At 40.6% G+C, this 15,621-nt stretch overlaps 1 protein-coding gene across 2 annotated transcripts; it reads right to left on the reverse strand.

Moving 5' to 3' along the window:
• Window positions 1-7,540: 7,540 nt before the first annotated feature.
• pcdh18a (protocadherin 18a) lies at window positions 7,541-14,780 on the reverse strand. 2 transcript variants are annotated; one of them, XM_043247042.1, is made up of 4 exons: window positions 11,685-14,780; window positions 11,362-11,417; window positions 10,325-10,494; window positions 7,541-8,841 (listed from the first exon to the last, which is right to left on the reverse strand). In XM_043247042.1, the coding sequence occupies exons 1-4, from the start codon at window positions 14,172-14,174 to the stop codon at window positions 8,186-8,188; spliced, it is 3,372 nt and encodes a 1,123-aa protein (XP_043102977.1). In that variant the 5' UTR covers window positions 14,175-14,780; the 3' UTR covers window positions 7,541-8,185. The 2 variants fall into 2 exon arrangements, with proteins under 2 accessions (XP_043102977.1, XP_043102968.1); XM_043247033.1 differs by having other exon boundaries at window positions 11,362-11,450; window positions 11,685-14,779.
• Window positions 14,781-15,621: the final 841 nt, after the last annotated feature.

Consider the following 15,621-nt stretch of genomic DNA (forward strand, 5'->3'; position numbering starts at 1 on the left):
ATTATTCTTTTATCAAGTACTGATATTATCAGTTTATTTCCTCTATTTGTGACATCCACCAACTAGGAGAGGGGCCAAACATTTTTCACCAGTCCTTCTTTTGGCTGCACATTATATTTTGAGTTCTTAGGAGAAGCTGAATATTGTCCAAGTTTCTCATCTCTGAAGACCTACTGAACCTGTTCCAACACTTATGCTGCTCAAGTCCACAAGTTACTTTCAGAACTAAATTTAAACAACTCCACACAACTGAGTGTGTCTTACCTGACAGCAACACACACACACACACAATCCTGCTACTGTCATCTGAGTATTGATTGGTCATATGGCAATTCTCCATCAGCCCCTTACTGCCATCTGCACACACCTGGCCTGACACACAAAGAGAGCACAAATTTACCTTTTCTGTTTATGCTCAATTGTCTTTTTTGTACACAAAAGTAGAGCGAGCTCTTTACAGCTGTGGAGGAATCGTTGTAATGAGTCCATCTGGATAGCAGACACAGGCTGCAGGGTGAACAAGGACTGCAGATTGAGAAAACACACACGATCAAGTATGTGCACACAAACACACGCTACGGAGCTATCAAACACTCATAGGTCTGCTCGAGAGCAAGCACGCTCGGTTATCAATCACACACACATGTCTGTAATAGCGCAGACAAACAAATGTCAGGGCTGACAGCAGCATGGTCAGGTTACTCATCCATCAGACAAATAATGCACTGCTTCACGGATCAGGTACCTGAATGAGAACCCTTCAATGGTTCCTACGACTGGAAGTCTACAGCATTTGATATTCCTGAGGGATTCATGATCTTAAAAGTAGTTTTATTTACATTTAGCTGCATGTGCAACAGCTCATAAGTGTATAGCTGCCTCAGATGAATGTAGAATGCCTTTCTATCCATCCATCCAACTATCCAAACCAACCTAGCAACCGCATAGCAACTCCCTAGCAACCATCCCAGGTAGCCTAGCAACCGCATAGCAACAAGAATAAACCTCAGAAGTTTAATGAAAAGTGTTGCCCGCTTCAGCTCCATTCAAGCTCCGTGTAACATAGCGTAAATACAGCTGTTCTCATTCTTTCTAATGTCTCTAGATGGCTTATTCCCCTTGTGGCAAGATTTTCACCATATGGGTGTTCAAATGCTCTGGCATCTATCGATCTTTACACAGACGCGCAATCATTCACATGCCCACATATTAATAATTTATAACAAGAGCAGTAGGACGCATTCATCAAATAAATGTAAGGTCTGTTTTGATTTCATAACAGTTCTAAATGTATACATTCTAAAATGCTAGAGACGCTGTGCTATGCTCTTTAGTGGTTTTTCAGCAGCACTAACTAGCCTAACATCAATGTATTAAATACATTTTAAATTAATTAATTACATTTTATTAAATTAATCACTGATATTAAATGACAATACACAGATCATATGTGACAGCTGCTTGCTCAACCTGACACACAAAAACCAGTGTTAGAGAAAATAAACGTTGATTATAAAAGCTATACTTAACTACCCATAAATACAACCTATATTGCACTGTTTAACATTTGCAACTTGCTGTGAGACATGCAAGGTCGTTTTATTATCGTTACTATTATTTACATATTGCAACCTACACTGAGGCAGCATGAGACTTAAAGTACCCACATGTTTTATATTTATATTTATATATATGAGATGAGAGAGAGAGAGAGAGAGAGAGAGAGAGAGAGAGAGAGAGAGAGAGAGAGAGAGAGAGAGAGATACCGGTAGTTTTAACCTTAAAAAAGAGCCAGGTTCTCTGTGAAAGAAATGAGTAAAAATTAACAAAAAGATGTCTTAACATCAGATTGATACAAAGTGAGGGGGGAAACACTAACATGCAAAATACGAGTCTATCTGAGCTCTGTACAAGCACACATAAAACACAAACCCTTCTACTCAAAGACCCAGAGGGAGCTGATAGATATTTTTTACATAACAGAGCAGAGCCACAGCTCCCATGTGGCATTGACAGAGCGCCATCTGCTGGTGACAGCAAACAAGCCATGACCTCCCATCAAGTAACACACACTGCCACTGATTGGTAATTAAAAATTGCAGAAAATAATAGAACAGCTGATTAATATTATTACACTGACATATATGTAATAAATGTAAATTATGCAAGCGACTTCTCCTGTTTTCTTTTTTTCCTCTGTGCTGATTTTGAAAGTACAACTGATATAATAAAATTGATTATACTTCTAGTATTATAGAAGTATGCAAGATTAACTGGATCGTCGGCGGATTTTACTACCGTTTTATACTGGCCCTGAGTGACCCAAATGTGCAGGTGAATGAATCCATATTCAAACACCAGCCTCAACACTTGCTGGGTCTCATTCACTAATAATTGATTCTCACACACGCGCATACGTGTATAAAAGTGCCCTTACCTTCTTTTTTAATGTTTGATGAATATGGATTATTTTAAATGAGGGAATGCCTGCCCGCCGTTGTTAATCAGCAAAACGTGGGCGTCGCTAAAACCTCCAGCACAGAATGATATTGTCTGGAACTGCTATAGAGTTAAATGTAACTCTAGCAGGAGTTAACTGGGTAAATGTTGGTTATTGTTACTCTGCCATTTTCTAGTTTTAGGTTGGGTAGTTAATAAGCTGCTGCTTAATTACTCTATCCCTCTTCTCACACACATACTAGCATAGGCGGGGCTAGGGGCGAGGCCATAGTAACAAAACTCTGATTGGCTCAGTGTACCAGTCCTGGAATATGATTGGTTAAGAAAGGCCAAACAAGTTTGCGCGCATGCATATTCGTTCACAATTAAAACAAAATATGTATGCACAAAATAATCTGTAGACACTAACGTTATACAAGTGAACACTATTAGTTATTTTAATAGTCATTAAAAAATGTTTAATTAGGGAATTTTTTTAATTATAAATAAAATATTGATAAAAAAAATTTTCACTTTTTTTTTTCGTTACTGACTTGAAAAGAAATGTAAGGGAAAACTGGCCTTCATTCAATGAAATCCAATTACAAATCAAAGCATCGAGACACATGTTAAATCCAGGTGTAAACAGCAATCTATTTTGGCTGACACCAAGACAGATGTTAATACCAGGTGTAAACAGGGCCTCTGTCCTCTCACTGTCCCTGTTTTTTTTTTTTTCTTCCAGCCTCTCACTATCTCTGTCTGGCTCTTTTTTCACACCATCTCTAGGGAGACCGTGTATGTGTGGAGTGTTTTGATACGAGAACTCATTTTCCTAGTTCCAGTCAGCACAGGGAGACATATATCCTCCCTAATATGTACTGTGTGTTAGTCTCTACGGGGCCCCCCGTGGGCCTCCATGGTAATTTCCATAGCGAATTCATCAAACACGACAGAGAAAAGGAAAGGATGAAGTCAATTCATTAGCCAGATATGATGACAAATACCTCTTCAGTAAAAGAGGGAAATTCTCATTAAAAGCTCAGGTGTGTGTGACTAAACCGAATGAGCCTAGAGAGATGTTCCACAAGTGTAAACATTTGTGGTTACTCTGTGTACTGATTTTTTTAGAAATCATACTAATATGATTTGGTATTCAAAAAACATATCAGTGTAGACAACAGCATTGGATAAAAATGTTCATGGGTTTTTAGTCTTTTATTTGGGTGCAAAATGCACTGATACATAAATATATAGACCTACTGGAATTAATGTCCCGTAGCTGCTGTTGGCATTCCTTTAGAAAGACCCAATAATAATCCTCACTTACAAATTATGGCAAGGATTAAGCCAGGATTAGGCCATAGTTCACTTAGGACGAGTATTTTTTACTTGTCCTAAGTGAACTTTGGCCTAATTTTTTATAAACATGCCTTATAAAAAAAAAAAAAACATTACTGGTGGTCTTAAGACTAAACAAAGACACTGCCGTGTTTTAAGATCAGTGAGTGCAAGTTTCTTTCAGTTGAAACAGCTCAGATTTACATTTTAGTCTAGGACTAGGCTTTAAGCTTTGTCTGTAAAACTGGGTGTATAACTGATGGAAAAACTGAATTTTATGAACTGCACTGTTTGGAAAATACATATGCATCATGCCAACGTAATCAAACCAAATGTAAATCAGTTCTGACTATCGTCCAGATTTTATGATGCATCACATCATTTAGTTAAAAATGTAATCTGAATTGAATTGTTGTCAAAGCAAACCATTTGCATCCTATTGGATCGTGAACACTTTCTCAGTGTATGAGTACAACTACATCTGACTGTAAACGGACGAAAAGCACAAATACTTAACGTTTCTGAAGTTTATGAAATTATAGTGCACGTAAAAATTCCATTACACACTCCATTATGCAAATAGTGCTTCAGTAAATATGATTCGGTAATGTGGCGTTAATCTCTTTTATGCATGCCCATGAAGCACATTACCAAACATTAATAGCACCAATTCAAGATTCACAACATGTGACCTCCCTTTCTCTCGCTCTCGCTCTCTCACACACACACACACACACTCTCTTTTTTCACCTCTCTCTGACTTTCTTACTGAAATGTGGAATTGTCTCGGGTTATGAATACTGATTCTTGCAGAGAGGTCACAGTTTCTCATAGAACAATGTAATTTTATTTAGCAACAATTCTACATGCAGTAATGTGCATGAATAATGCATATGCTACCTGTGTAGAGTAGTTGTAGGGCCACATCAGTGTGTGCTTATGGATGCTTGTGATGCAGCATCTTTGACATTATTAAGTCTGAGAGGATGATAGCAGTTTGTTATTAATTACAAATAATATGTTTTTCAATTTTGAAAAATAGTTAATATGGGATATCCATAACTTATTAAAAAGATGTGTTTTCAGCTCTAGGTTTTAAATGTGATTAATTTTATAACTTGAACAGTTTCAAATATGAAATATAGCCTGAAAAATATAGACTGAAAAAGCTCACTTTATTGTCTGACTTAAACAAAACAGCTGTGCAAGGTCAGACGGGCAGAACAAAGGTGATTGGATTACAAAATATACATCTTAAGTATATAATGTAATACACTTAATACATTAAAACAAACTGCTATGTTACCAGTATAGCCTCATTTAGAAGCATGATAGGAAAAATGATCTGAAATACTTTTTAATTATTTTTATTTAATATTATTTATTACATTTTTATTATATATATATATATATATATATATATATATATATATAGAGAGAGAGAGAGAGAGAGAGAGAGAGAGAGAGAGAGAGAGAGAGAGAGAGAGAGAGAAAGTTTAGAATATTTGATAGTTTAACATTTTAGTTTCAATGAATAAAAAAAATGTATTTAAATCTGTAATTATTGTATTAGAAGTCAATTTATGATAATGCACTCATTTCTAGTGTTGCAATGACATCAAAATTAAGCATGAGAGTTTCAAACAATACAAATGTTGTGTAACATTGCACAAAGTTCTTTTCAGAAGAACAACTGAGATGCAACACGCTTCACCATTTCCCCACGTCTTCTCTATTGTGTGAATACGATAAACCAGAGGGTGTTAACAGAACATAGATACCCTCCACCCACAGATATAAACACACACTCGCACCCTATAAATTTGTATTCCAAACACTTGAAGTGCTAATTAATAAGTACATGACATGACTGCAGAATTTACTTGTTGATTTAATTAAGCAATGGTGTGAAAGTATTGGCTGCGGTATATGGCAGCTGTCTGGACTCTTTCTAGAGACAAAATCATTCACATTGACCGAATACAAAATCATTTAATCTTCTGTGTGTCGCGACCGCAAAGAAATCACAAAGGTAGGAAGTTAATAATAAATCAAGATATGCTTCTTTTGCTCTACTGTCAGAATTGGCTACACTTGGCTATTTGTGAACATTAGTAAGACAACCATTCGACTTGGGATGCTTCATGGCTCGGTGTTGGGCCCATTTAATTTCCTAATATATGCAATTTGAGTACCGGGCTTAACATATTATAATAAATGCACATTAAGCATTAAGATTACTTTTTTAAACAACAAAAGATTGTACTTTCAGTACTGTCAGAAGTTAAATGTGAAAACACTACTCTGTTCTTCAGTCTAAAATAATCTTTCTGAAATCCAGTCCTGTCCGGTCAAGTCCTATCATCCGCTTTACCACAGAGTTACTCAGCAGGAAAACAGGAACCTCACACCACAGGTGATGCTCAGCAGAGAGGAAGCGAATTAAACTGACCCTGAGGTGAATTAACACCCCTTGCTGCACACAGAAACCCATCTTAGCCTAAATGAATAGAGTGGTGCTCACTGGCTGCAGTTTTCTTTCCTGATGATTAGTTATCGCCAGTGTTGCCGACACTTTTATGCAAAGCAATTTACTAATTGTAGGGAGCGTGTTGAGGTTAACTGTCCTGCACTTACAATCATCACGCTTAAAGCGTGGTTTATGGTCAAACGTATTAGGAAAAAGAACTCCAGATCAAGGTCGTACAGTCAGAGCGGCTTCCGCCGTGTGAGATTCCTGTATTCAAAGTTCAGAGTGCCCAACATTTACACCATACAATTACGCTAACATGCATACTGAAAGAGGTGATTGTGCGAGAACAGAGCCTGCTCGCCACTTGCTGCAAAGAATAATAAAGTAAAATCAATGTCGAGCGTGTGTGTGTGTGAGGATAATGGCCGCTCTATGCTGCGGTCAGGCCAGCGTAGATGATTCCACATCGACTGGCTGCACTCCAGATTACTAATCCTGAACAGCTGCCTGCTGTTAAATTATACACATCGACAGGTGTTAACCACACATACACACAAAACACAAGAACACACATTTATAAACATGCATACGTAGACCCACACACACATGCGTATGTTAGGTTATCATATATTGATCTTTGTATGAAAGATTCAGTGGCCCGTGTCATATTATACGTGTGCATGAAGTAATCAGACAGCAATGATAACAACATTTGGGCGACATGGCATGTTTTATGTAAAGCCATAATCTTTCTACGAGCTAATTACTCTGGGTTATAGCTAATTACTAGGAGTTATGGCCGGGCAACCAGGGCAGAATTACACCCTTTCTGGTTTCGCAAAGACAACAAAATGAGGCTTTATTCATCAAACATATAATCAGAATGTTATTGCTAAAAAGCAGGTTCTTTAATAAAGTAATTAATTAGATTTTTACGGTCAAACGGTATTTGATTAGAACTCCTCCTGATGGACAAGCCATGAATCTTTTTATCATTTTTTGTGGCTGCAATACCTGCTCTGCTCAAAAGGGGGAGCTCTTAGTGAAAACAGCAGTGGCAGAGGTCCATGAAAACAGATGTCTGTTTGTTACAAGAATCACTGGTTAGATTCTGTAGGGAGTTGATCGATTCTGTCTGCTTCAATTTCGAAAAGTTCCAAGGCTAACGGTAAAAGATGCTTTCATAATGAAAGCTTATGAATGCGGATTTGCCAAAGGGTAAACATAATTACAGCTAAGACCAATAGATTTGCTGAATAAATAATGAATGAAAACAGAGAGTGTGAAAGCTTTTCCAAATGTATGTTTTTAATGCAACATTATTGTAAAATTGTAACAGAAAGGTCTGCTGACAAAGAGAAAAATCCTTATAAGGTCCCAAGAAGTTTTTCACAGTCATGGATAAACCATGGAAAGAGAACCATTCTGGTAAGGGTATTTTGGTGCTCACAATAATGATAACAGAGAACTGGACCACCAACAATAGTTTGTATACACTGTGAAATTTGTATCGATTAAAACATCCTTATGCACACTCTCTCTCTCACACACACACACACCAAGCACACATTAAACATTTTCAAGTATACAAACAAATCCTGGTTTAATTTTAGGTACATGCAGTGAAATACTGTATAAAAATAGACATTTGTATTGCTTTCTGTACAAACACATATATACACATATATAAATACGGAGTAAAAAAAAACATAAAAGGTGTTTACAATCACATTGTGTTCACTTTTGTACGAAAAGACCAAAAAGTCATACCAAGTAAACAATATTAACCGAAATGCTTCCACATGCGACTCAATCAAGGCTACAGCGCTGAACTCTCTCCCTTTCTCCTCCTTTAATTGATTAGTTCACTCTACGAAAATAGAGCGAACGAAAAAGAAAGAGACAGGGAAATGTTCTTTAACAAACTGTTGTTTAGCTCTGGCGTACGTCCTGAAGCAATTTGTTAATTTCGGCAACCAGTTCGCTAGCGTCGACAACTTCGTGTCTCGTGTCGTTGCGTTTTCCCTGCCGCTGGCTGAGCACGCTCTCTAAGTCATCCTCTTCATAGTTCTCTGGGATCTCCTCCATTGCCGGCAGCCATTTTAAATGCGCCTGTGATGCCGCGTGATTGGTCGAGCTGTGTCCACTCGTCACGGCATTGCCGGGATTTTGAAAGTGAGTATTGGCCGCCCATACGGCAACGCCCTGCGGGTAGGCGGGGCTTGTAGATGACGCCTTACCCGGCAGGAAGCCCTTTCTGATCTCCAAGCCGACGGAGGAAGTTGGAGGGCCAGCGCATCCTTCGAGCTCATTGACCTCAGCGTAAGAAGTTGGAAGGAGACGTTGGAAGACGTTGTTCATTTCTGACAGCAGCGAACCGCCGCATTCCTCCTCGTTGTCCTTTCCGAAGGTAGAAAAGCTCTTCTTAGCTGAGTCGACTGACTGCTGGTCCTCCTCGAGGACCTGAGGCCTGCTCTCTTCTCCTGGGATGTACATGTTTGCACGATAATCCGAAGACGCCTGAGATGGCATCCAGCACTGGTCAGAGTGACCCAACACACGGCACTCCTCCGTACACAATTTCATGACTGCAAAGAGACAGAAAGACATTCAATTTTTTGAAGTAATGAAGAGTGAAATCAATCCAATGTAAACATCAGAACTATCATGCCATATCATAACACATATGTGAGATTAAAGGTTCTAAAGGGGTCTTTTTACAGAACTTCATTGTTAATATGAAGGTCATTTTCATAATCAGAAGAAACCTTTTCCATTACAAAGAACCTTGTGTGCACTGAGGGCGCTCTGTGAATGTTAAAGGTTCTTTATGGAATTATGAATGCCAATATAGAATCTTTAGTATAGAGAACAAATTTTTGTTAATCAAAAGAGGTTAATATTAAATCCAGCATTTCTTTTTTACTTCTTGCGAGACCACATTATCTACTATACTTCTCATCCACTGTCTAAATTGTATCTACTTTTATTGCTAGACATTTTAAGAGAAACCTCTGAGACAAATTTGATACAGTATACTTAAATGAACCATAAATCTCCTGAGCTATGAAAGAGCAACCTCTGAGCAATTAAATTTTCTCTGGGCATGTGAAAAATGGCAGAAAGGAAAGTGAGGAAAACAAAGGGATGAAAGAGAATGGGAAAACGAAGAGGGATGATAAGGTTAGGAAGTTAGAGAAAGGATTTCAGAGGTGGGTGGGTGAGTTGGGGAGGGAGCTTGAGAAGCTGAGGAGATTGAGAGTTTGTCATTCTTCCATTCCAGTTTCTCTTGTGAAGGCTGACATCCTTTGTTAAGCTGGATTATTATTCATTACTTTGGCAATGCCGCCTTATAAGAATCAGATATGACTGAATTTGAATATTAGAGACAAAGCAGCGAGGGAATAAAAACGGAGAGGACAAACTGGAATTGGGATGGAGGTAAAGCAACTGAGTGAAAATTACAATAAACCACTTTGGTGAGGAAAGGGTGAAACTCTAATCGATGCACACAGGTTGCTTCTTTCTCTCTATGAAAGACGAAGAGCAGGGCTGAAATAGCGGCCCTCTGGGGAGAGAAAAGAGAGTGTGCGTGCGGAAGGGGGGGTTTAACTGCATTGTGAAAGCAATTACGGTGAATTTTCCTCAGTTCAGATTTTGAAAGCATAGGGCTGTCACTCAGAGAAGAGAATGAATACAGGGAAATAACACTCCAGTCCACGCCTCCACACATGCACATGCACATACACTGTCTTAAGCTACTGATAAAACAGACTGACACTGCAAAAGGTAGTGGTTACAAAAATAACACGATTCCAACCAAGAACCAGATCATTTAAAAGCTTTTTCTTTAGTTTTCTCATCCATTTTGAGTATAAAAGCATAGTGCAGGTCATTTAATTTAATCCCGCACCTGTTCACAGCGTAATAAAAGTAAGTCACTGTAGACGGGGTGTTAAACGCCTTCATAAACGCAATGTGCTCTATATAATCAAGCTGATGAATGTCATAATTCAGGGTGATAAAAAGGTGAGAAACCGCATGAGAGACCAATAGGACTTCATTTCTCACCTGGGTGGAGACGGTGGTGTCCGTCGCTGTGGAAGAGGTCTCCGAAGCCGTCGCCTAGCAACCGGTCGATGGGCGAATCACGGCCCATCTCACAGTCGCTGTCGCCCGCATCACTGTCGCCACGCCCACTATCTTTCAGACTGAACTTATCCATGTCCTGGAGGGCGTACCTGCACACACATTCACACAAACACAGTTAAAGGTTGATAATGATGCTATAGAGCATGCAGTACAAAATATAGGCTAATTACTAAAAAAGATGCGCAACATTCAAGTTACATCAATCACTAAACTACAAAAGGTCTGCATTTAAAAGTGATTTGTCGGAGAAATCAAACATACAGCATGACACATTAAGAGTGGCATTATATGTTTGATTGCATTAAACTTAAAGTTTCCCAAATGCATCTCTCTACATTGCATACAGTATATGAACATGCATATGCAAAGCAGGCAAGCATATGCCCCACCCATCAATTTAACTTGCACAGACTATGTCTACTTTATTTAACCATCGTATTAAACAGATCTATTCAGTGATAATCTCTTTGACACCATGCGATTCTCTCACACCTGAAATGTCTCTTAAATATTTTGATTCACATCAGCAGAGGCGTGCAGGACAAAAAAGTGCAACTATCTAAAGCTATTATGTTTTCGAATCACCAAACTGACATTGAAATGCATCATTGTATGGAACAATGGTTTCAACAATATGCACAGAGTAAAATGACATGATCCAAGAACAAAACGCAGATGAGAGGAAAGAAAAAAAAGCACAGAAAGCAAGCTATGACCTCATGTGAGGAGCAGTCCAATCAGGATCTGCGAACGTGGGTGACCACGGCAACAGGGAAGTTCTGTCCTATTCTACCACAAACATTTTAGAATACCTATCATCCAATCCGATCGAACCAGCAGCACACAACAGGTTGAGTATCACTACCCATCTACTCTACCATAAGTATTTAGAGCAGATCATGCCCAAATATGGAGTTGGAGCTGGGAGCGTAGTATTTGTTTGTTTGTAAGTTTACCTGTAGCTGCGAGAGTATTTGTTCCCTCTGAAGCTGGGCCTCGGCTGATACTGACCCTGATGGAGTATTGAGAGGAGCTGTGAGACTTGCTATAGCAAAAACAGATGACATAAATAAAAATAAATACTGATGGAACACGACACTCATTCACACGCACACGCACACGAATGAACAAATGAAAACTGTTAGTGCGAGAACAGCACACATGATGACGTGAATGTTATGAATGAAAAGATGACTATAAACATGGACAGAGAATTCACAAGCTCTTTATGAAGATTAACATCAATTACACTGATCGAATATGCAAGTTTTGCTTTTACCTCCACAGGGGGCGTGGCATGTGTCATTTCCAGGGCGAAGTTCTCAGGGATGTGATTGGAGGAAATAGTGACCAAGCTGTTCAGTGATTGGCGGCTGTGTTGGCTCTGCCGGCTGCCCATGTGGGCCCGTTCAGGTCCAGGCGAGGAGGTTGGTGAGCGATGGTGTGCACGGATTGGAAGGGTCCCGTTGACGGTGGGTACCAGAGTGATGTCGCCTTTATGGATCTGCCGTGAAGGCTTTTTTGGATGCTGTTGATAAGTAGACTCAGCCACTCTGCAGTTGTATGAGCGAGTGTCCTTCTTTTCACGTGAGCAGCGAAGGGCGAAGGCCACCATGATGAGAAGCAAAATGGCGCAAATCGCCCCAAGGGAGATGATGATGATCATGGACACGTCTAGAGGACCATCTCTGGTTCCTCCACCTGTCAGATGGGGATTCATGTGGTTCTCAATGTTTTCATAAAGCGAAAGTCTCAGCAGGGCTCTGGCGCTGAGGGGTTGAGCACCATGGTCCTGCACGAGTACGGTCAGCTCCACGTGATCTTGTGGGATGTCCTGCATGCTGACGTTGGTTCGAATTTCACATGTTTTAGCATCCATGGCGAAGTAAACTGCCTCATTACCCCCTACTACAGAACATGACAGGTCACCGTTGACGCCAGCATCACGGTCTATCGCGCGGACTACAGTTACAACGTCACCAATCTCTGCGTATTTGGATACTGGAACATCAGCTGTGTGGTTCCACAGCTGAGGCATCATGATGACTGGTCTGTTGTCATTCTCATCCAAGACGGTCAACACAACGGTCACATTACTACGAAGAGGAAGACTTCCAGAATCTCGGGCCTGGACCAGGAATGAGATCTGACTCACATCTTCACGATCAAACGTACGTAGCGCATAAATGTCTCCATTAGAGGGGTCAATAGTTACATATGTGGAGATGGAGCTCCCATGGACTGTACTTTCAAGTATAGAGTAGCTCACTTGACCATTTGGACCCAGGTCTGGATCTGAGGCCCTCACAGATGACAGATAAGCTCCTGGTGAGTTATTCTCTGCCTTAGAAATCTCATACCTGCTCTTCTCAAACTTTGGTGCATTGTCATTCTCATCCTGGACCTGCACAGTGACGTGTTTGATGGTTGATAGACTTGGAGAGCCTTTGTCTTCAGCTATAACGCTCAAGCTGTACTCTGACCTCTTCTCTCGGTCCAGACTGACATTGGTAAGGATCATGTAGTTCTTCTCATATGTCTTTTGTAGCCTGAAATGACCCTGGCCATGGAGGCGGCACTCCACCTCTCCATTCAACCCAGAGTCCAGGTCATCTACCCTCACCAGAGCCACAAACGTATCTACAGGAGCTGTCTCTGATATATAAGCTATCTCCTCATTCCCAGTGGACATCAAATTGATGCTGATGTCAGGTTTGTTATCATTCACATCCACCACTTTTATTATGACTTTACAGTGTGCTGGCATTGAGTTGGGGCCCATGTCTTGAGCTTGAACATCTATGTCATACGAATTTGTGCTTTCAAAGTCAACTTTCCTCATTAGTGTCAAATGTCCATTATCAGAATTAATCTTAAACGTCTCTAGAATTTTAGGTGACACGTGACTGCTAAAAGAATATACAATTTTACCGTTTGTCCCTTCATCTGGGTCAGTGGCATTCAGATCAATAAGCAAACTGCCTAAAGGGGAATTTTCAAGCAAGTTGATCACATAAGATGGCTTTTCAAATACCGGGTTGTTGTCGTTTGAGTCAGCTATGCTGATTTTCAAGAGCGTTGTTCCAAATTTTGGGGGAACGCCCCTGTCTGAAGCGGTTAGCTGGAGTTCATAGCTCGCTCTCACCTCTCTATCCAGCTCTTTAAGCACAACGAGCTCCGCGTACTTGGCGCCATCGGTTCTGGTTAGAATATCAATCATAAAGAAGTCAGATGGGGTCAGAGAGTATGTGTTCAGCGAGTTCTCTCCGACGTCTGGATCGGTGGCGCTGTCAAGGGGAATGCGCGTCCCCACAGCGGCAGTTTCGGAGATCTCTATGGGAATGACTGGGCGCGCGAACTGTGGCGCATTGTCATTAATGTCCAAAATTTCTACCTCGATGTGGAACAGCTGTAGGTGCTCCGTGGGGAGGGTGAGGACATCAAATTCGATAGTGCAGTTGAGATTCTTTTCGCACAGTTTCTCGCGGTCAATTTTGGTCCTGATGCTGATTTCTCCATCCTGGTCTCGCACGGAGAGAAGAGACGCGCTGCCGCGCTGCATGGCTCTAAAGCGTAACGGAATCGAACTTGGAAGTTTGGACAAAACATCAGCGACATCTTCTCGAAGTCTGGCGATTACTGTACCCACCTTCTGCTCTTCGTAAACTTGGTATTTCAGAGTTTTAGCCGAGACGTACCGTGCCAATGTCACGAGAACAGCAAGTTTGAGTAAAGTGACACAGACCACCGTGCCCTTGCTGGTATCCATGTTGGGTTCCGACAGGCACTGAAATAAACTCTCAAAATGATTGTCGCTTCCTTTGTTGGGCGGTCTCAATCCTTTACATGCGTTGTTATGGTCTCAAAAACATCCCCAAATCCGAAAGAAAAGCGTCTTCTCGAAAGGTTCCGACGTCAAAAACAGGTCTTGAAAAACGAACAAAGCGCAGGAGCTGAAAACAAGCAATGACATTAAAAGCGAAAGCGCATATCCCTCTGTCACTAAGGAGAAATCTGTTGCGCGTATCAAGAGACTGGAAGCGCAACCTCCGTCTGGAGAGCCTGTGCGCGCGCGTATCTGTCTCCCGCTGTCTGAAGACACTCTTTGACTGACTAACCCAAAATAGCAAAGCCCCCTTTACAGCCACGGCTTCAGACAAAACGCTTCTCCTAAATCAAGGGCTGCCCCCTTCTCTCAGCGACTGACCATTCAACACAGAGCCACTACAGATCCCAATTAAATGAAGGGGAGAAAGGAAGTGGATAACTCCGCCCTTAAGGGTCTTTCTCTCCCCCCTCTCTCTCTCCTCTCCCTCTCCTGAACGCGCTTCAACAAAGGATGAGAGAGCAGAATTTAAGAATAACTCGAGCTGAACTTTCCCTCAAGATGACTGTCAGTCCCGTTTATTCGTGTAATATTTACATTTATGTTTTGGTTAAGCATGGTAGATTTTTTTTGGCACATCTATGCAGCTGCAGAAAAGATGAATTCATAATACGGCCTCGTTTATGAATCTGTGTTGGATAAGAACCGTTCCGTTTAAACATTTTTAACTACACTTTTAACCTACACTTTTCTTACGTTCCTTAAGCGTACTCATCCCTAAAGTGTGTAAATTAACATAAAATGTGATGTTGTGTTCAGATTAAAAGACACGTGGTCTACCATTTAAGGATCCCGAAATAATTGCCCAGGGGAACGGCTCCTTTAAAGGGAGAGGACCTTAAAATACTAATAGGATGCGAGAGATACCTTCTAAAAGTTGCCTTAATGTTCTCTAGAGGGTTCTGATATTGTAGCAGTCTGGAGAACCTCGGAGAACGTGGCGGATCGTAACACCAAATGAAAACATTAGCATTGATTATTATGCACAGAGGGCAGCGTGCAGCTCTCACTTATAAAGAGCTGTTGTGCTTGCGGGGTCCTGGGTTCAAGTCATGTCTTAGTCTTGTTCAGTTTCTTGCTCTTTGCCATTTGCTTCTCTGCCGTCCTGAAAATATAGCCATAAAATGACGAATAAAAGATAAAACCAAATAGAAACTGGAAGTGTTTTGTGTTACAATCCTTCCCGTCAGGTTAGCTACACTATTTCAAATAATATGCATATGACGAAAGCTATGTATTGGAGTTGTAACAAATTGAACTGATACGTTTTACGACTTTTACATTAATCTCAAAGAAGTGGTGCACATCTAATTTCGTAACTGGATAAACT

The sequence above is a fragment of the Puntigrus tetrazona genome, chromosome 1, assembly GCF_018831695.1.
Source record: "Puntigrus tetrazona isolate hp1 chromosome 1, ASM1883169v1, whole genome shotgun sequence".
NCBI classification, from domain to species: domain Eukaryota; kingdom Metazoa; phylum Chordata; class Actinopteri; order Cypriniformes; family Cyprinidae; genus Puntigrus; species Puntigrus tetrazona.